The sequence below is a fragment of the Colletes gigas genome, unplaced genomic scaffold, assembly GCF_013123115.1.
Source record: "Colletes gigas isolate AHSC1104 unplaced genomic scaffold, ASM1312311v1 Colletes_gigas_Sc00028, whole genome shotgun sequence".
NCBI classification, from domain to species: Eukaryota; Metazoa; Arthropoda; class Insecta; order Hymenoptera; family Colletidae; genus Colletes; species Colletes gigas.
The window spans coordinates 736359-760143 of record NW_025106657.1 but is presented as its reverse complement, the minus strand read 5'-3'; the positions used below and the strand labels follow the sequence as shown (position 1 = coordinate 760143).

Below are 23785 nucleotides of genomic sequence, written 5' to 3'. Positions count from 1 at the left end.
TTATCTTACTTGAGTTTTTGTTATATTTTTGCATATTAAATGCATTCTATAGTTTTTTGACAATCTAAATTTCCCATAAATGCATAAATATCCGCAGTCTAGTAATCACCAATATTTAGTGTGACGACAGTTCCCATACTCGCCACCAGAGCGCTACGCTCCAGTTGTCTTTCTCACAAGTCCTCGACTGACCACCTATTTCTATATGTACCCTCCTCGACTGACCAAAATGCTTCTCTCTCCTTTCCTTTTATATCTTCCTGCTTCCTCGCTTATTCACTTAGTCCATACAGCAAGACGTCACATTTAGTAAAAACCAATGAGCGAGGGTTAGAAACATGTAAGAAGGGATTGTAGGTCAGTCGCGACCAGTCAAGACCCGGAAACAATAGGAACAAAAGTCATCAGTCAAAGAGACAAGTTCTCCAAACACAATCAAAATACAGTCCAACATCCAACTACTTTGAGTAACGTATTTTCGAAAGATTAAGAGCCGAGGAGGACGCGATAAAAAGATAAAATCGATATATCTTTGTCTCGTAAAACGAAAATGGCTCGCAATCCACGCATCAGCGGGAGTCAGCCCCGGCAGCGTTCGTGCCTTGAAATATTAGAAAAAGAAAGGACAGCATTGAAACGTTACATGGGAATGCTTTGAACCGACTCCGCCCTGCAGGCATTTCTCCAGCTCGATGACGGCAAAACCTGGGAAATCCGTGAGCAGATCTGCCGAGTATCCCGGGCGGGGTTCCCTCTCGATTCGCGGCGAAGAAAAGGAAATCGTCAAAGGGTAAGAACCGGCACTTCGTCACCCTCTTTCTTTGGCCGCCATCGTGGTCCGTCGGGCGGCCACACCCTGGATCTCAGGCCGTCGAGGTAGTCGACGGATAAGAAGGAAAGCCACAGGCACGCGGCCGACGGAAACCGATCGACCCCGAGAGGTTACAGGAGGAGTCTGGCGATTTTTTTTCACCGCGGGTGGGGGATCAACTTGTCCGCCATATTAATGACCGCGGTGTTTGGATTATCCGTCGAGGTTACCCGGTGGCCTTCCTTCGGGCTGAAGCCAACTTTCCTGGAAAATTGATTGCGCTTCCTTGAATCCTCTCCTCGACGGCCGAGCGGCGTAAAAAAAAAAGGACGAAAAAGAAAAAGGCGTAGCTCGGTTGCAGGGGGTTGGGGGAAAAGGGCATCGTCGGGGAAAGGAGGGTGACGTCCTCGGCGTCGACCAACGGGATTCCCCTCAGCTTCTCCCTGAGCATCATCGGCCGGGGCTAATTATTTCCGCCGAGCGACTCCCTTTAATTGGTGTTTTCTTATCGACTGTCCCCGGCGGCGTAAGAACTACAAAGCCTTCGAAACACGAATTTCCGCTCGCGACGCTGCAGTAATTCAGTTCTGGAACTTCCTCTCGCCCCCCGCCCCTCCAGGAGGTCGCGAAACTTTCCGAACGTCTCTTCGTTTCCCTTAAGAATGTTTCGTGGACTCCGTTAAAGAGGATCGTTAACACTGTAGTCCGGCCTAGAAGTTCCGAAAAATTCCATTTTTTGTTTTCGTACATCTTTGATGCAAGTTTTGGACACATGGGAATATAGTTTCGTCCGTAAGTCACCGGGCAATTAAGCGCATCTTCTACTGTATACCGCTAAAAAAGTCGATTTCTTTTTATCTTGCATTTTTTTAAACCCTCGTCTGTCCCTCGTGTCAATTTGACACATTCCCCAGATAGGAAAGTAAATTATTTGGTCACTTCTAGGCATATTTGCCTGGAATTCTGTGATTTTTAATTTTTCATCATGAAGCATATACAGGGTGTTCGATCACCCCTGGGAAAAATTTTAATATGAGATTCTAGAAGCCAAAACAACACGAAAATTAAGAATACTAATTTGTTGATTGAGGCTTCGTTAAAAAGTTATTAACGTTTAAAGTTTCGGCTGTAGAACATCAATCTTCGAGTAGACCTTATATCCAATGTAGTTTTTCGACCCATTTTTCTGGAGTAATAGAGCTAAATTAATACGCATTGTTTGAGTTTTGAATCATTAAAATCCTCCAATCCGTTCAGGAGTTATGACGTTTTAAAGATACGCATCAAATTTCAGTGAAACATGTCAATGTATGGTCAGACATCATAGTTTCGGTAAAGAATTTTTGTCTCGAAAGTGCATAGAAATTCGGGGGTATGTCTATTCACCAAAAGTGATTGTAATTGACCCCTGCAATAGAAAATAATTTTTTTACAATGATTTGAAATTTTTTAATTTCGACGAAAAATTTGCTCACTTACTGAATTTTTATCTCGAAAGTGGGTAGGAATTCGAGGTTATGTCCATTCATAAAAAATGATTGTAATTGACCCCTGTAACTAAAAATAATTTTTACAGAACGTTTTGAAAACTGTTTTTGTCATCCTGTCGATTTTTCTTAAAAATTCGTTTTTCATTTTTAGTAAATTTGTTTGACACTCTATAGAGAAGTTGTCTAATACTTTTTTGTAGGTACGCATGGGTTCTACTTCAGAAAAAAGTTTTATTGAAATATATTCATTATTGTAGGAATTATGGCTGATTGAAAATTGGACCATTTTTATGAGGTTTCTCTCATTTTACGGGGTGAAGGAATAACTTTTCGAACATTTTTGGAACTTCTACATATTCTTGACCAAAATACGCGTTGATTGCCTTTTTGAACATTGAAATCCCCCAATCCGTTCAGGAGTTATGACATTTTAAATATTCGCATGAAATTTTGGGGATTTCTGGTCTCACATTAGATTTTCGGTAAGGATTTTTTTTCTCGAAAGTGCGTAGGATTTCGAGCATATGTGTATTCATTAAAAGTGATTGTAATTGACCCCTGCAACCAAAAATAATTTTTTTAGAACAATTTGAAAAATTATTTTTTCGTTGAAAAATTTCAGCAGCTACCCGAATTTTTTCTCGAAAGTGGGTAGGATTTCGGGGGTATATGTATTGACCAAGAATTTTTTAATAACTTTTTAGCAAAGCCTCAAAAGAAGAAGCTGAAGAAATTGATATTCTTGATTTTCGTCTTATTTTAGCCACTACAATCTGTCATTAAAATTTTACTCATGGGTGGTTGAACACCCTGCATATCATCGTTGATGACGAAAAATGAAGTTAAAACTGCAAACAACATTTGTTACAAAAAGGACCCTGCGTTTCAATCTGACACAAATAAATCTTACGTTTTATCAAGTCTCACTGGTTTATTGCTGTATAATTATTATACGGCAATTATACGTCCAATTTGCAACCCTTCCAAGGTGTAGGTAGACATTTGTAGCCCTCAACAACGCAATTTATCAACAGCAATATTTTCAATACTTTCACAGAATAGTAAATTATAGGTCCATGTATCCCTGTGTAATATATTACGTACAGTAACTATAAATTTAAAGTCAGTAGTAGTAGATGGAAACGAATGGTAGAAGAATGGTGAAGACCTTCTTCTAAGTCTCAATTTGTTCATAACACTATACTCACGAGTAGACTTCGGATCTTTATACAAATTCAAATTTTTATCAATAAAATTAACGAAAAGGAAGCTTTGTAAAGCGTTGTCTCAACCCCTAAATACAATAATTCGCATCTTACGTATTTCTCGTATTTTTACATATTAATTCTACAGTTTGTTGCGAATTAAAATTTCCCATAAATGCATAAACATTCACAGTCTGCTTACGGGATACAAACAAGTACTTTAATTTGAAATTTATTTATGACACGTTAGTATATAATTCCTCCAACTTATTCAATTCTTTGTCGTAAAATAACGAAAGGAGGAGTCAAAGGAAGTCTAAATTTGCACTCCCGCGGAATAGACTATCCTCTTAAAGTCGCGGCCGAGTTTCCACGAGAATTCAAAATCTTTGTGGGCGTCGCTGGGATCCGCGAGGCCGTGGAAGAAACGGAGGGAAAATCGTGAAGATGCTTTGATATCCGACGGAAACACTCGTTAACTGGGAAACTGTTTGCGTTTGAAGCGCGCCGCTGAAGGGTCGGGGAATATGAATCTCTTATTGACTTCCTTCGTCCGTTGATTTTTTGCCGGGGTGGATTAATACACCGACGAGTCGTTACTGTTCGCCGGAGCGACTTTTGTTGGAACGAGCGACTGGAAACAAATAATTGTATTCCGTTCGTTTCCGGGAACCCATGACAGAGTTAATTGCAACGTGAAGGCAATTCTGGGAACGTCGCTAGCAGAGGATTTGCGATTGAACGGCGCGAGCCTCAAACAGAGAGAACTCTTTTCGGTCTAAACAAACAAATCTTTTGTAATTTGAAAACGACATCGACTTCGTTTATCGTCTTTAAGAGGCGAGGTGTGGTGCTATTTCGAAACGTAATCTTCGATCGTTCAACCCTTTGAATACCCTTTGCAAGTGATTTTAATGACTCTTGTTGAAACTTGAATATTTTTTTAATGAACGTTTTTCTGCTCATTTATTTGGAAATCTATTTTTCAAAAAATGAAAGTTGCAACCCATGTGTATTTCAAGGGCTAAACCTGCGATTAGAGTAATGTTAATAATACATGAATTATACATATGAAATTAACAAAATCATAATTACATTTGTCCACATAGTAGTAGGATTCCCTTTCTTTTGGAAATTCATAATTTGTAAACATATATTTCATCTATTTACACCGCTATCTTCTATCCTTTATCCTTCATTATTTTCTCTGAGCCCTGTAGCTCATTATATAAAAAGATTGTTTTAAACAAAGGCGAATATACTACATGTAATTGAATTAAATATTCGTTAAAAATGCACCAGAAATGTCTGAAAAATCAACCAGTAGTTTCTAGGGATTAAGAAAAGTGCTGATGGATACAGGATCTTGCAGAAGCATATGTTTGCAAATTACGAATTTCAGAAGGAGGAAAATTATAGTACTATACAGAAGTATAGAAGGACGTTCGAACTTTAGATGAGTGATGGATTGAGATGGAAAGATGGAGTTCAGAAATTGTGAGATGGGTGTCGATAAAATGTTAAAAGAATACAGCTAGAATAGTAAACACATGAACAAAGTTTTGTGCACGTGACAACAGAAATGATAAATCCATCCCTGTTTCCTAACCTAACTCGAAGGAACTATAATTTCAAAATGGTTTGAGATACGAGAACACATAAAGGGAAAACTATATGGATTTTGAAAAATCATCATTAGTTATCATTAATATTATTTATTCTTTTCGGTTGTGAATTTGCAGCCTTATTTTGTTGAGTAAACAATAAGAGAGATATTTCAGGAATGAAAATGTATACATTGTATTATAGAACGGTACCTTATATTTTTCGAAGCGTTATTTAATATTTTGTAAACTGGAAAACTGGGTTAAGATATTTTTCCAGAAAACCGCTATTTTCAGAGATATTCCAATTTCAACTTTTGAAATTACTATTCGTATCTTCCAATACATGTATTTCCTTGCGTACACATTCTGTAATACCTGCATCATATCTGCAAATATTGAGAATAACGCAAACGTCAGATATCAGAAACTGATTCCTATTTACAAACATGATAAAGATAGGAACGTATGCGACAGTGAATATTTTTGTTAAAAAATAGAAATGGCAATTTGTAAACTTGAGATTCAAATATTACTTGAAACGTTTAAATTCATTTTTGTAAAAAATTAAAAAACTCTATCGATTAATGCATGCAAGTGCAACTGTACTTTGCAGCTACATGCATGCACTCAGATTTTTGCTTGACGAGAAATTTTATATATTAATATCTATTTATATGTTATTATATTCATGTATATGTATGTATATGATACAAAACACGTGAGACTTTTTTCATGTCATATAATATTACGTATTGACGTAATTATCATATAATGACTGTTGGGAGATGACAGAAATGGTCTTAGAAGATGCAATTAGCGGTACAACTATTCCTGTTTATCGAATATATAAGTAGCATTCTTTATATGTTTTGAAAAATCACGTTTATCGTGAGAAAATGTTAATAATTGTATTTAATAAGAAACCACATGCCTTCCAGTAGCATTTTCTTCAACTTCTAACAGTATCCTATACAGTTAACGTTTTATCTCGCAAAATATGGGCCACTTCTATAAACTTTCGACGATTTTCGAACGAGGAAATAATTTTTCCAGTATATCGTTACGACGCGAACGTATTTTTTGTTTACGATAAACAATACGACTGAAATTTCGAACCTGGAAATTTATTCAAAATATTGCATTTCAATATGCAGTTATTAAAAAACGTTTAAAATTGGTTACGCGTAGTTCAGAATATAAATCAAATAAAATTCGATCTACATTCAACATCTTCCTATTTCATTGAAATGAATATTTGAATAAACTCGATTGAACTTCGATTTATATCGATATAATATTATATCGATATTATAACTAACAATTCACGCAGCGGATATAAACGAAACGATTCATCGAGAAAAATAACTGAATCAACAAAGATACTTGTACATGTCTTTTAATTTGAATTCTGCATTTTTCTTAACGTAAAAGCTTCTCGTTATTTCCCATCATTAAATTTGTTATGTCTCTAAAAATTATGGTGATATTTAATGTTGTCAAAGTTGTTATTATTCCATCTTGCATGTAAATAAAAGAATTTGATTAGTGCTCGTGCTCTTATTTACGATGTTATGATATGTGATCATGCGTTCCTATAATATAAGCAGATATTCTCTACAAATTAGTCCCATTCTCATTTCAGAGCCCTGCGAGAAAACGTATTGTTCCTGGGGAGCGACGTGCGTCGTGTTGGAGACCGGAAAACCTTCGTGCCAGTGTCCCGCCGATTGTCCTTTGACTTCTGAACCTGTCTGTGGCTCCGACAATGTGACCTACACTAACTACTGTCACCTACGACAAGCCAGCTGTCAGCAGAGAAAAACGACACGCGTGAGGCACCAGGGCGCCTGTGGTGAGTACAATTCTTTATACTTTTCTCAGGTCTACTGCCCTTTGAGCCTTCGAGTAAGCGTGCCCGCCGACTGGAACTTCAAATAAGGCGGGAGATCGATACTTTTAATATCGCGATATAATATACAGGCTGCTTCGGGACGAATTCCTCGCGAAAAAATTAATCAAAAATATCGAGCAACGATCTTTCAGTTCTCGCGGCTCCGTTTTCGAGAAAATTAAATTTGTTTATTTTCTTACGATTCTTATTAAAATTTCTGTTTATGCATATTGGAAAAGACTAACACTTAAATCGATTACATAAAGTTTGCGCAAGACTAAAAATTTTATAATATTTATTATTATAGGAATTGTATAACATAATTTTTTATCATAGAATTATTATCATAAGAATTATGAGAAATATGGATTTTGTATGTAACATGGACGTTAAATATACAGGGTGTTCGACCAACTTTGGGAAAAATTTTAATGGGCGATTCTGGCGGCCAAAATAAGACGAAAACCAAGAATGCCAATCTATTGATCGAGGTTTCTTTAAAAAGTTATTAACGTTGAAAGTTCCATCTGTAGAACAGCAATCTGTGAATAACTATATACGCGCGATAGTGGTTCTTACTCACAAAACTGTCAGACTGATGATACGGCAGTGAGTAGAGTTTCGACAAAATTAAAAAATTTCGAATCGTTCTGGAAAAATTATTTTTGACTACAGGGTTGAATTACAATAATCTTTGGTGAATAGACATATCCTCGAAATCCTGCTCATTTTCGAGAAAAAAAATTCATTACTGAACATATAATGTCTGACCATAACTGTCTGGTTACCCTGAAAAAAAAAAATTACAAATCGTTCTGAAAAAATTATTTTTAGTTGCAGGGGTCAATTACATTCATTTCTGGTGAATAGAGACACCCTCGAAATCCTATGCGGTTTCGAGACAAAAATTCAAGAATGTGGACAAATTTTTCGACAAAATTAAAAACTTTCAAATCGTTCTGGAAAAATTATTTTCGGCTGCAGGGGTCAATTATAATCATTTTTGGTCAATAGAGATAACCCCGAAATCTTGCGCATTTTCGAGAAAAAAATTCATTACTGAAAATATAATTTCTGGCTAGAAATGGTTCCCCGAAATTTCATGCGAATCTTTAAAACGTCATAACTTCTGAACGGATCGGACGATTTGAATGTTACAAAGTGCAAAATGCGTGTATTATGGAGCAGAATATGTAGACAGTCCAAAAATATTTGAAAAGTTGTCCCTTAGCCTCTTAAAGTGACAAAAACCCCATAAAAATGGTCCAATTTTCTGACGGCCCTAACTCCTAGAATAGTGAATATATTGGATTTAAATTTTGGGAGATAGTAGAGTTCATGGAAACCTACAAAAAAATATTAAACAACTTTTCTGTAGAGCGTCAAACAAAATTACTAAAAATCAAAAACGAATTTTTAAGAAAAATCGACTCTTCATGAATTTGTCAGCGAAAAAAAAATTTCAAATCATTCTGGAAAAATTATTTTCGTTTGCAGGGGTCGATTACAATCATTTTTGGTGAAGACACATACCCCCGAAATCCTACGTACTTTCGAGACAAAAATTCTTTACCGAAAATATACAGTGTGGCTGAAAATGGTTCTATAACTTTTTAACGAAGCCTCAATCAACAAACTGATATTCTTGATTTTCGTCTTATTTTGGGGTGGCCGAACACCCCGTATAGAAATCAGGATACAACAAAAATGGAGATCCAGAAATCTGGATCAGGATGAAAGAATAGAATGATGCAAACGACCTCGTCTCTTCGTCGAAGAAAACAGCAAGAGCGATTTGGAAAATTTAAATCATCGCGTTCGAAAAGTTGTCAGTGGCAATGCAAAACTAGTTCTGCGGTCTTCTCTATATTTTTTTGTCATTTTTTGCGCGAAACGGAAGACACGAGATTTACGGGTCTTGCAAACATTTTTCCTCGCGCGGCGCCAGCATTCGAGCGTTTCGATTCCCTAATGGCGTTCGCGGAACTTCAGCGAAAATTTCCACATCCCCTCGGGAGAGATCTGTCGATGCAAAGCGGAAACTTACCGCGCGATATCCTGCAACGATGATAATGTCCCGGTACCGCGGCCCTCTCCAGAACGTCACGTCATATTATTCGCGCGGATATCGTTGAACGTGAAAATAGAGACGCGAAGCCTCGATACACTGCGGACGGTTCGACGAGCGTGACGGGGAAACGGCACGAAGGATATAAACGAGAAGTTATGCCCGCGACTGAAATCAGGATTGACGTAAATCCATTTGTCGTGGCTGTAATTTTCAAAGAAATGTGCCCGATGCCTGGTTATTCCAGTCTCGAACAGAACAGACGAGTTCGTTTCGCACGCTCCAACGGGATACCACCACTCCGTCGTGTATTCCATTTCATTTCCGTACACAGTCCCTCGTTTAACGCAACCGACACAAGATTTCATTCTGTGCCCGCGATTCGTTTTAAAACACCCGTCTGACCGTGAAAACTACACTTCACCTTAAAAGTGTAAACAGATTGTTGAGAATGAGTAAATTTAAAACAATGATCCAATGGTTTACCATGTTTTGGGAGAAATGCTGTTATTTATTTGTTAAACACGGATCCTGGAAACCCACGATATTGTAAGTATTTCCCTTCAATATTTGTTTTGATATAATTTTGTTGGTACTGGTAACAATTATAAAATCTTTTATTCTCGTTCGTGGTTTATATTCAACGTTCCAGGCTCGTATGGTGTTCCCTTCGGAAATCGAGAAATAATTTTAAAAACAATAGTGTTATTGCACTCGTATGTCGCCATTCTGCATTTTATTATTATACATATATTTACATTAGTATTTAACTGTAGGGACCCTTGTTACAAAACTTAGTTTCTGCTTAAATATGTGTGTATATATAAAATAAAATGATTGGTAGCCTTCTCAAAGATAAATACGAGTGCTAAAGGTTAATAATTAGATTTTGCTTGTAGTAACGCCTCCGTGAATTATTTCTCGAAAACTACAGTCCAATTTTAATGAAATTTTCACAAAAGTATTTCCTGGATCCTTCTTGTATAATTTAAACTATTTTAAATCGAGTCAGATTATTTAAAAGTTGTATTTAACGCGAGCTAAATGAATACTGAAATCTAAAAGTAAAGAAAATGTTTCTGTAGGAAGAATATTAATTTTAGAAACATATGAATGGTTATTGACTTTCATTTAGAAAATTATACATCCTAAATACATTAAATTACGTTTTCATTGAAACCATTCAATTCCTGCCTGAGTCATTTTTTATACAGCGGATAGTCTACGAGTAATTCACTTTCATAAATAAAAATCGAAAATTCAATATGATAGAATAGATATAAATTAATTTAAATTGCAAAATATACTTCAAAATTGCGATTAAAAAATTTGAAGTAATCCATAAAAATTGTAACAAAGTTTGCTCGATTCTAGGTCTTCGCGTCTTCGCATTCTCAGTTTGCACCATTTTCTATTCCAATACAGTCGCATTTGCTTCGGATTTTGAAATTCTAACCAGACGCTGTTTGCGTTCGTCTCCGCTGTCAATCGAAGCGGCAAGAACATTTTCCCCGGGTCGGAAAATAAAACACGTATGCACGTATCGGGGAGAGAGAGAGAGAAACGTAGAAAATTTGAAGACATAAGGGATGCACGCGGGGGTGGAGGCCCCCGGAAAAACAGAACGCACAGTTCGAAATGTATTTCATCGCTCTCGGATCTCTTTTTACCCGTGGCCTCGTCCGGCGAGATCTCGCCACCATGAATTAACCATCGACCGATACCCGATTTTTGCTCCGTTAGAAAGCCCCGCCCACCTCCCCCAGGGTCGCAGCGCGCTGATTCTCAAAACGATCTTTTATTCAAACGAGCCTATACGCGCTTGTATCGACACGTTCCTCTCGAGCATCGGAAACAGGGGAACCCGTGAAAATCTTATGGCTTCCCGCGAAAGGAATGTATTACCCGCGTCGGGGACGAGGACCAGGTTGTACGTGTTCATGGAAATTACTTGGAATACTTTCAAGTTTCCCGCAATTCCACGAACGAACCGTAGGGGTTGAAGGGGGGAGGGGAGGAGGTCGTCGAGGAAATTCAAGCGTATCGCGACACGAAAATTGTCGATACTCCTGGCGCAGATTCGTATCACGGATGAATCGTACTATAGCGTACATGCAGACGAATTTTCCTTTCTTGCTAATCTTTTTGTACTCTATGAATCTGTTTAATCGCTTTGCATTATTAAGAGGAATAATCCGTACACGATTACTGCGGATATTTATGCAATTGTGGGAAAATTTAATTTTTAGAAAACTACAGAACCCACTTAATATGCAAAGATATAAGAAATATTTGAAGTAAGATACGAATTGTTATATTTAGGAATTGGGAGAACCTACTGCAAAGCTTCTGTTTCATTAATTTTATTAATAAGAATATGAATTTGCATGAAGATCCACAGTCTAGTAATGGGAGTGAAATATTCAAAAATAATAAAAAAAGATCGAGCTTTTCATGCTCGTAAATAAAACTTGACGGTGGAAATTATTGAAAAATAGCTTAATAACCAGATGCAGCCACGGGAAAAATGACACTTGTATGAAAATCAATATCACTTAGAAGAGAAACTGTTTTCGAATGTTACATTTGAGGTGTTCCATTATGTATCGATCATTTCTAAGATTGTCATACTAATTAAACAATTTTAGAGCCTATTTTAACTTTATTTAACATACAGTTATGTATCAAAATAAATATTCATAACTGTACGGTAAACAAACTTAAAATAGATAGTAAAATTATATAATTATGGATACTGAAAATTTGTCAAGCTTTTGATTGAAATCAAGTGTAACAAACTCTTATTTATGTTTAATCCATAAATTATACGTATTTCAAAATAGAATCATTTTATATAATTAAATGTTATAATATGTAAAAAAATAGTTATTTATGTTATAACATACAATTATATAAAATGATTCTATTTTGCAATATGTACATATAATTTTTGGATTAAATATAAATAAGAGATTGTATATAATTATTTTATATAATTATATGTTATAATATGTAAAAAAAATAGATATTTATGCTATAACATATAATTATATAAAATGATTCTGTTTTGGAATGTATACATATAATTTTTGGATTAAATATAAATAAGAGATTGTTACACTTAATTTCAATCAAAAATTTAAAAGACTTTTAATTAAGCATTTCTAATTTATAAAACAAGCTTCACATATAAAGTGAAGATGTAAATGAGTTAAGCTTCTATTGGCCAAAAAGTTCATGGGAAGAAATTTGAAAAACAAGTTTAAAGTACCCCCCAGAATAGTACGACGTAATTACCTAATATTGTGTGAAATCTTCTTTATTTTGGAGTATAGCCTCACAACGAGTTGGCACGTTTTTGACAAGCTCCATATTCAACATTATAATTGCTTCAATGAACATATATATGCTTTCCACGTAGTTTTAACTTCATAATAGCCCACACATTATCTATAGGATTTGCATCAGGAGACTGTGGAGAACAATCTAAGACATTATTGATTCCATGTGGTACACAGAGGATGTATTATTTTGAATGGTTATCGCAGACTTTAATAAACAGTTTTCATATATATTTTTAACATCTTCTGTGCGTTCAGAGTTTCGATGAAGTTGAGGGAACAAAAGCATCCCAGAACATCAATATTTTATTGGCCTTCACAGTTACTTGATGCAAAAGGCATTGCTATATTGGTCTCCCAAAGTTGCACATAAGTTCATTAACCATCAGTTCATCTATCTGAACTATATCTGTTTATTTATCTTTGTAGGCAGACAAATCACTCTACTAACTCCCGACGGAATTCTCATTCTAGTTATCGAGCCTTCTTGATCACGAAGGATACTTTTATTTTTTACGCACGTTTCGCGTTTTAAATGAGTTAGGAGGAACAATCGTGACAGTGCTCATCGATTTTTCGTCGCGAAAGGTCTATCGAAAAGTTCCATCACGCTTTGGATGTGGTTACACTTCTCCTTTCATCCTGCAGTTTCAATTACTTTCGAAGACTTCGGATCCTGTAGAGTCTGAGAACGTCACGCAAGGTCAGGACTAACCGAGATCTCGAAAGAACAGAAGTTTACGGAAAAGCTCTGTGCTGGATTTTGCCACGGTGAAGTTCCTTTTTCTATCAGTCTAACGAAGCTTGCATTTCAGAATTTTTATGGTGCATGGTACTTGCAATATCCTTTTTATCACTCAACGCCCGCTTAATTGCAAATTTGATAATAACGAAGTTGATCACAATGATGTAAAATTGTGTTTGTCACAAAATTAGGTCTTCAAACCTTAACATTAACATTCATTTTGTCACGTGTAACGTATATTTACGTTTCTAACTTATGCAGACATGAATACTTGTCAATTATGTAACGATAGTTCCTATTACGTTTTGTCCTGTATATTTATAATTTATCTGAAAGTGTTTTAAAAAGATTGATTGGCCCAAACGAATAAAACGAGGTGGATATCATAGAATATACAGGATATTAGCGGAAATGTGTAAATTCTTTATGTTAATATAGATCGATGGGTCCCTTTTCATTTTGCAATCTGAAGCCTGATATTTAAATATTTATAAATATTTCTACACATTTGAAGGATACTAAAGGGGAAAAATGCAGATATTACAAAAAAGTAATATTTATTTAGACCTTGGATGGTAGTATAAATAAATTACAAAATATTATTTTAAGAGCCTTAACTTCAAATATTAATACTCATTTTATACAGTCTGTAGTTCCGCGGTAAAAGCTTTCAGGAACCAAAGATGGGTGAAATTCTTATTTAGATAAGCTTCGAAATTCTCATGTCGAGTAATGCTTGAAATAGGAACAATCCTTACTCGTTGAATAACAACAGAAATTTGAAACATACAATAAAATATTTTTCGACGAATGAATAGACATTTGAGTTTTCGATCGAACATACGTCACGAATAAATCGCAATGAGTTGATCACATTATTATTATTAAAGAATAACATTTTATTCTATTGCTCGTTTTATACGAATTATTCAAATTATAACCCCTAAATATAATAATTCATATAGTCCTTTATCCTTTGGCTTCCGAGCTGCATCTCGTTATTGGTAGATGAAGTCCCTATAGTCTTTCCGTTTTTACAAAATTTTTCAATAATTTCCTCCGCCAATTTTTATTTACGAACACGGAAAGCTCGATCTTTTTTATTGTTTTTGAATATTTCACTCTTACTGATAACTGGACTGTGGATCTTCATGCAAATTCATATTTTTATTAATAGAATTGATGAAATGGAAGTTTTTCATATTACGTGGCTTCTGTAGTTTTCAGAAAATTAAATTTTCCCATTATTGCATAAATATCCGCAATCGAATTATTGCTATTGCTTGTTCAGTTGTCCATATCGTTGTTTTATATTTTTCCCAAGCAACCAATTGCAATGAACGTATACGACGGCAACGTCTGCGCTGAGCTGATTTAACGTTTGTAGTTTTTCTTTATTTTTCGCCCAATGAACGATCGACGAGAGGATAAAAGTGAGCGAGGAAAAGGAAGTGCGTCCCTGTAATTCCCGTTCGGAAGTCGAACGAACTCGAGTACGCGTATATCACGCTCGTCGCTTCCCTTCTTTGTCCCGTGTTCCCTTCACCAGCTACTTTCGTTCTTTTTCCGTCCTTATCTTATCTGTCGTGGTTCTACGTCGTTGCAGCGACTCGCTGCGAACTTCCGTGTTATTAAACAAAGCTGCCCGAGCTGGAGGAACTGCGAAACAGATTCAACGTTCGCCTTTATTGTAGAAGTCGGAACGTAAGTTTCCTCCTTTTTTTCGTATTCTCGCTCCGTAGAGATGAAGTAATTTAACGTAAGTACGCGAGAAACGTTACTTTGAAAATGTTATGGTGAAAAGCAAGATTAAGAGAATTAGATGTATTTTATGAATATTATTTATGGTAACTTCCTTATTACTTCGCTGCGCTCTACGTAAAAGATAAAAATTCTTTTATCGCCGGGAATGAAATATGAAAAGATGAAGCATGGAGAAGGTGGGGGGATGCAGCTGAATCGCTGTTTGTGAACCCAACCTCAAAGACATGAATAAAGTAAATAGGAATAATAATGTATAATGGCGGTAAAAAAATTTGGTCACGATAGAAGTTATACAGGGTGTTCGACCATCTCTGGGAAAAATTTTAATGGAAAATTCTTGGGTCCAAAATAAGACGAATATCAAGAATATCAATTTCTTAATTGAATCTTCGTTAAGAAGTTATTAAAAAATTTAATTAAAAAATTTCAAATCATTCTGGAAAAATTATTTTCGGCTGTGGGGGTCAATTATAATCAGTTTTGGTGAATAGACATACTCCCGAAATCCTAATCATTTCCAAGAAAAAAATTCATTACCGAAAATCTAATGCGAGGCCAGAAATGCTACCCTGAAATTTCATGCGTCTTTAACACGTCATAACTTCTAAACGAATTGGAGGATTTTAATGTTTAAAAAGCCAAACAACGGGTATTTTGGAGAAGAATATATAGAAATTCCGAAAATATTCGAAAAGTTATTCCTTGACCTCGCAAAATGAGAAAACCCCAATAAAAATGGTCCAATTTTCAAACAGCCATAACTCCTACAATAGTGAATATATTTCATTGAAATTTTGGGGGGAACTAGAATTCATGAACACCAACAAAAAAGTATTACACAACATTTCTACACTGTGTCAAACAAATTTATTAAAAATGAGAAACGAATTTTTTTAATTTTTTTAAGAAAAATCGGCAGTGTGTTGGTGTCTAAATTTTTTGGCGAAAAGGAAAAAATTATTTTCTGAACGCTTGTTAATATTTATTTTAAATGTTATTTGAATAATCTATTCACTATAAAGGAAAATTTTAAATAAAGCTTAAACCTGTAATTATGATGCTATAGTAATTAAATTTCGTTGATATTCATTTTCATCATCTGTCCCCTTACTTTTGTCCTTAACTGTATGTATAGGAATAGGTGGTAGATTGAGTGGTTGTGAGAATGTGTGTCCCTCTGCTAACCAGTGTGGGAAGTATCGCCATAGATATTTCATACTTGACGTGTTCGTTGACCTATACGTGGGTTTGAATGGTTCTGACTCAAAAGTTTGACGACTATGGAACGAATATTGCCTGTTGTTTGAGAAATAATTAAGACAATACGTCTCTACCTCACTTTACGCGCTCATTGGTGAGCTGAACGTCGCGTCGCTAAAATTGGGCATCTGCACATGATTGACATGCGCGCGCATCGATCGTGGGCCTGCGGATCGATGCCGCGTGGTGGCCATGTTCACGGCCATTTTGCCAGTCTCGCTCTAACCGCGAATGTTTACACGTGTTTTTCGGTAGAAATAAGTAACGCTTGTGAACTGATTTTATTGTGTTCAGTTGGTTAATATTCCTAGTCTTCTCCGTGCGTCGTGGTTTACTTTATTTGTTGTTTATTGTGCTTACAAATGAATTGACAAGGAAGAAAGTTTCAAAACGAATTACAGCAATGGTTGACAAGGGAATCAACGTCGAGTGTAACCTGATCTGGGCCCGAATATCGGTGAGATAATACATACATAGTACATAATGCAAAGATGAAACTTCTTTATTATTCTTTATTTTTAATGAAAGTTTTACCACTGTATTTGTGAGAGTTTTGTCGATTAAAGTAACACCAAATACGATGTAATTTATTTTTAACCTACAAGATCGTGTTAAGTACGATTAAATACGCAAATATGAACTAAGTTATATCGTATTTGGTCTTATTTGAATCAGAAAAACCTCACAGATATATTAGTAAAGGTCTCATTAACAAAAGATAAAAAATAAATAACTTTCACATTGTATTATTCTTATTTTTCTTTCATTCTTTGTCTTTTTCTACGTTCGGCGATATACAAAGCTCAAACACCGTAGCACGTTTTGCGTCTTACTGGGAACTGTAAATTAACCTTGCTTTTATAATTGCGAGTCTTTGATCTCGTGTTTCTCGTAGCTATCCAAGATTTGTTGTATTTTTATATTAACTGCGACAGCTGTTTTCTTCAGTTTGAAAAGAAATTCTTCTTCCTTGATATATTGTAGATAGTATAGTTGAAAATCTTTCGTGTGTCACCTAATTGTCATCGTAGTATTAAACACACATGAAACTTGGAATTTATTTTTAACAAGTTGACTGCCAAACTGAAACCATAAAATGAACAATTTATTAACGTTCCTCTTATCTACTACCCTCAACTCAGAAGCCATATAGAAAACTAAAATAAATCACGTTAAGTATTTTTTAAAGAACCAGCAATTAAATCTTACCGTAGTCTTACTTGTCCTATCACTGTAGAAAGATACATTTAAATATTCGTGGCGCTATTCTCGTTGGCTTATAAATTTCTCGAAAAGGAAGTTGCGTTGTATGCTCTTAATCGCGAACCAATATTCGCGGAAATTCATGCAGAAGAGTACCGAGGCGGAGAGATTCTTATTTGCACCGTCTTCGTTCTAACAGCTTTCCCGTGTGTGCGTAAATTATTACGCAAGCAAACAATGCTAGACGAGCGTCGCGGTATCGTGTAAAGTAGCCCGGCGTCCCTCGTGGTTTTCCTGCGCGAGTTATCCTTCCAACGTTCTCTGTTCTCGACGCCCGTATTCTCGTCCGCGCTGTTCAAAGTATCCTGTTCAGGTGTGTTCGAGTTCCCTCGTCGCGTACGCCCCGTTATATCCCTCGTTCTTATTCCTCCGCGCGCGTTTTCAGCGTTCCGCGCGCTCCTCCGTCGGCTTTCTTCCTCGATTAATGCACACTCGGAACTTGTTGAAGCGTCTTTCGTCCCGCTCTTCCATTATCCACCGACGATCGGTAGAGATTCCGGGAACGCGTTCCCGTCTACCCCGGGAATAAAACGGATAAACGAAACACTTGAACAGATAAGGGAATGGAAAAGGAAGGGAACGAATGATAATCGCGGTCTTAAGAAACGTTTCGCGTTCGGGAGTGCTGGAATAACGGGTATACAACTTCGAATGTTTACGATGAAAAATTTGTTCCGATCACTTTCAAGATATTATTTTTTGTTTTATGTGTCTGTCGCAGATGGTAAACTATTAAACAGAAACCAAAAATAACCTTCGTCCAGAGGATATGTAGGAAAAAATCATTGACAAACAATTGTATACGATCCAAAAATAACAGTTGTTCAGAAAATTTATAGGAAAGAATTATTAACAAACAGTTGTATATAACTTTGGAAGTTTACATTGAAAAATTTGTTTTGACACCTTTAAATAAACTATTATCTGTTCCGCGTATTTATCACAGATAATAAAATATTAATAAGGATTCAAAAATAACAGTTGTCTAGAAAATTTATAGGAAAAAATTATTAACAAACAGTTGTATATAACTTCGAAAGTTTACATTGAAAAATTTGTTTCGACAACTTTCAAGAAATTATTTTCTGTTCTGTGCGTTTGTCACAGATAATAAAATAATAATAAGGATCCCAAAATAACCTTTGTCCAGAAAATACGTAGAAAAAAATCAATGACAAACAATTATTCAAGGGTAATAATGATAAAATCTGAAGGAAATTTTGTTAAAAAATTACATTAGAAAAAAATATTCATTTCTAAATTTTCTAGTTATACAGTTACAATTATTTACGACTCTGATAATTATCAACGAGAGAAATTCATTTTATGGTGAAAAGCCAATTAAATTTTTTGTTCTACGTTGCGGCTTATGTATTATTATTGTTTATTTTAAATTACTGGTAACCAATGTCGATAACAGAAAACAAATCGTAATAGAAAAAAGTGAAGTAAAAACATAACTAACTTGAAACATTTTAGTCGAGAAAATGATTGTTATCTCATAACTTTATATTATTTTGGTTATAACAGTTAGATTGTCTGTTATTAAGTTATCCCATAATAATGTAATAGTAAATAAATTCTAATCTAGCAAGAAAAGAAAAATAATTATCAGTTAAGGGGATGTTTGAAATTTTAAACATTCCGACAGCAATAATTCATAAACGTCTAAAGAAAATGTTATTGGTGTTGAAACGTAAATAGTCAGAAACTGGGGAAGTGAAATGAATTTTATTTTTTAGACCAATAAAGAAGAAACGCTACAAAAATTTCCCAAATTTAATTTACGTCTCCATGAACTTCTTTTATCTGTGTAATTAAATCATCAATGTATTTTTTATTTAAATTGTAATTAGATAGTGGAACTACTACGTTCAATATACAGGGTGTTCGGCCACCTCTAGCAAAAATTTTAATGAGCGATAGTAGAGGCCAAAATAAGACGAAAATCAAGAATACTAATTTGTTGATGGAAGCTTCGTTAAAAAGTTATTAACAATTAAATTCAAAAATTTCAAATCGTTCTGGAAAAATTATTTTCGGTTGCGGGGGTCAACTACAATCATTTTTGGTGAGTACACATACCTCCGAAATCCTATCTACTTTCGAGAAAAAAAATCGAGTAGGTGCTGAAATTTTTCGGCGAAAAAAAATTTTTCAAATCGTTTTAAAAAAATTATTTTCGGTTGCGGGGATCAATTACAATCATTTTTTATCATTACACATACCTCCGAAATCGTACGCACTTTCGAGAAAAAAATTCCTTACTGAAAATCCAATTAGGTGCCTAAATTTTTCAACGGAGAAAAAAAATTGCAAATCGTTGTGGAAAAATTATTTTCGTTTGCTGGGGTCAATTACAATCAGTTTTTGTCATTAGACATACCCACGAAATCCTGCCCACTTTCGAGAAAAAAAATCGAGAAGGTGTGAAATTATTCGAGAAAATTAAACAATTGCAAATCGTTGTGGAAAAATTATTTTCGGTTGTAGGGTTCAATTACAGTCATTTTTGGTGAATAGACATACCCCCAAAATCTTGCGCATTTTCGAGAAAAAAATTCAGTAAGAGCGGCACTTTAAACGTTAATAACTTTTTAACGAAGCTTCCACCAACAAATTAGTATTCTTGATTTTCGTCTTATTTTGGCCTCTACTATCGCTCATTAAAATTTTGGCTAGAGGTGGCCGAACACCCTGTATAACTGTGGTTAATTAGAAAAATTATCAGAATGAGTAGATGTAAAATGTAAAATGTCTAGGATGACTGAATAAAAATGAAGTGAGGTTTTACGATAGAAATGTTTACAAAGTAATTATATTATGTACATATTATTATTTAGAGACTGTCGTATCCGATTATTTTTTATTTTGTGGTGATTACTGAATAATATTTACAAATGATCAAGATAACGTTCATAAATCTCTTGGAAAATAGTTCGTCCCCATAACGTACAATGGCATATATGAGTATGACTGTCATGTTTGTGCATGACCGTGACAGTCACGTGCAATACCGGAACGCTCGCGGCCATTGGTTTCTTTACTTCAAACGTTGATTCATACGTTTCATTCCATGATATTTTATACTAGAGAGTACATATTGTATTTTTGATATATCGTTTCGAGCTTCAGTTTCCAACCGGATAGAATGTAACATTTTTTTCCAAAAATTTTGAGTTTCATTGTTTCTGTCTTTTATCATTATTATTATGATGACACTAATTTTTGTGGAAGAAAAGACAATATCATTAATAAGCATATAGTACATGCATAGTTTAATAGGTGTTTTTGCAAAGACTACAACAATAAATGGAACCTTGTTTAAAAATATACCATTCGCAATTAAAGTGTTCATTATTTTTTCCTCATAAATAAGTATAGTCAATGTTTGTTAAAATCGTAGAATTAATAATTTGTATGTTTGTCGTCTATTGTTAATATCATTGTGTAGAAAATTTTCAAAGAACCAAGAGAATTTTATTTTTATTTGTAATGTCAAAAACTATTACGACATATATTTTTGTAATAAAATCACGAATACGAGGGTATGTTTTCTACAAGACACTACAATTTGAAATTGATAGTTTGGTCACAAGTTTTTAGGGTATCGTTATCTTCAGTATGAAATATGGAGTTGGATGAAGAACAGCTTTAAAATTTTAGTAACGTTTAGTGTGGCGTCTGACAGCAACTCGGCTGTGAAACGCTGTTTTCTTCGAACTTTCATAACACCGTCGTTTTTTTTAATATCTAAAATGCTACTGTAGCGTTTTTACAACTATAAACGGTACGAAAATGTAAAGGAAAAACATCAATTTTTTGGCCACTTAAAATGTAAAATATGCAGCTGTGGAATTTATGTAGTTTTGGGGCACTTTGGGAGCAGAGGGAGTAAACAAAATGATTAAATAAAAATATGAAACAATGATTACAGAATAATTAAATAATTTTATACAATATTATTTATTGTTTAAAAAGCAATATTATCAAATGAATGGGCATAAAAAATATTAGTTTCTCTTATGGAAGTAAGCAGTTAAATTAAAAATACAACAAAAATTATTTAAGTATGTATTTGATCGGTTGTGGTATTGGAATAAATGGAAAGTATTGGACATACAAAAAGAAATGTCATTTTATACAAAAACTAAATAACTATACTTTTTCTTTAACTCTCGATAAGTATACTGGGATTTACAGAAATTGTTAAAGTCGTGAAAACTAAAAAATTTTGGAATTTAAGACTTTTCCTAACGTCGGATGAACTTGAAAACCGAACTGAAGAAATTCGTGAATTTTCGTAAAATTATAGTATATGTATAGAGTGTTAATAACAAAATAACTACGACAGACAACGTTATAATTCTAGTGCCACAAATAGGAAGGCGTGTTTTTGCACAAGCTGTTAAAATTTTAAGATTGAAGTTTCGTTGGCTTCTCAGGTGCTACTTCTGTAAGCTTTGTAAGTATGGTTTCGAGGGAAACAACTTTAAAACTTTAAACTTTGAAGCTTCAAGCATCAACCTAAAATTTTAACCGGACGTTTCCTAACACCGTAAATTGGAACAAAATGAAAGGAAATTCTTAAGAGATTACCACCCTATTGGGAGATCACATATATTTGACCCCACCACTTTTTCTGAGCTAATTGTTTGCATTATTTTCTGAAATTGTAACATGCCCTTAGACGTAATAAACAGGGTGTTCGGCCATGGGAACAATTTTAATGGGAGATTCTAGAGGCCAAAATAAGACTAAAATCAAGAATAGTAATTTGTTGATAGAGGCTTCCTTAGAAAGTTATTAAAAAATTAAAATAAAAAATTTCAAATCATTCACAGAAAAATTATTGTCTATTGCGAGGGTCAATTAAAATCACTTTTGGTGAATACACATAACTTCGAAATCCTAATCAATTTCGAGAAAAAAATTCAATAAGTGCCTAAATTTTTCGACAAAATTAAAAAATTTCAAATCGTTCTAAAAAAATTATTTTTAGCTGGAGGGGTCAATTACAATCACTTTTGGTGAATACACATACCTTCGGAATCCTAACCAATTTCGAGAAAAAAATTCAAGAAGTGCCTAAATTTGTTGACAAAATTAAAAAATTTCAAATCGTTCTTAAAAAATTATTGTTAGCTAGAGGGGTCAATTACAATCACTTTTGGTGAATAAACATACCCCCGAAATCCTACGTACTTTCGAGAAAAAAATTCTTTACCGAAAATATACTGTGTGGCCGAAAATGTTTCTATAACTTTTTAACGAAGCATCAATCAACAAATTAGTATCCTTGATTTTCGTCTTACTTTGGCCTGTAGAATCTCCCAGGGGTGGTCGAACATCCTGTACATTATTGTTATTCAAATATACATATATTTTGATTAAATTTATCGAAAAAACATTTTGGAAAAAGTGTTGACAGTCAATTGATTAACAACGGGTGGCATGCAAAAATGCGCGAAGAGAACTATATCTGTCTTCACCAGAACCCAGGCCACGGATTTCTCGATTGTGTAATCAGTTTTCGTTATGACACACCGCACAGTTCATGTTGGGAAATTGTCGAAATTGTCGAAACCGTCGTCGAATCGCTTGACTTTGATTTACGTCGTAACGTCATTCGAATTGTTGCGGCGAATTGTGACCTGTTTCTGTTTGAGTGCTTTTTTTCGGCAGGCTTGAGTGCCTTTGTTTTTAATATCGAGAAGAAACAATAGCGTCGAATGATGGAGAGCTTTCGAAAACGTACTCGTGTGGTTCGTAGGGACGGGGGAGAGGGGGCGAACAGAAACGAAAGAAAGAATCGGGAAGCTGTCCGCTATAATTCAATTCAGCCGCTGATTTAGTTGACGTTTCGACGTTCCGGTGGATAGAACACTTTTTCGGCAGTCCTCGAAAACTTTTCGGTGTTCTTTGAAAGCTGTGTACGGAAGTGGACGAAAAAAAATCTATCGTTAGTAAATCGGTTATTTTATAATATTATTTTATAAAACTAGCTCGAATATAGATGAAACTCGTGTTTCGTAAGTCAGAAATTTGTAGGGAATTCTTAATAGAAACATTATTATTACTACTATGCGTCCAGAATTTTTACTTAAAAAGCGTGATAATGTATTCGATAAATCTTAACAATAATAGTTGAACAGTACGAATTAATTTTTTTAATTACATTTCTATAAACACATGGTAGTACGTATATAATAGTTTCTATTTTTATTCTGATATATTTTACGACTAGATATTCGCTCGAGCACTTGTGAGAGAGCGTAGCCCTCTGCTGGCGAGTATAAGAGGTGTCGCTACAGTGTTGCGTAGAGGGCCTGCAGATGGC

The 23785-nt window shown here is 34.8% G+C and overlaps 1 protein-coding gene across 1 annotated transcript in view; it reads left to right on the top strand.

Annotated features, from left to right (window-relative positions):
- Positions 1–7051, top strand: part of LOC122401790 — a 379856-nt gene extending 372805 nt beyond the window's left edge. Inside the window, exon 4 of the mRNA XM_043404145.1 lies at positions 6756–7051. Within this exon, the coding sequence (XP_043260080.1) occupies positions 6756–7051 (296 nt within the window). The remainder of the gene's footprint in view (positions 1–6755) is intronic.
- The last annotated feature ends 16734 nt before the right edge of the window (positions 7052–23785 follow it).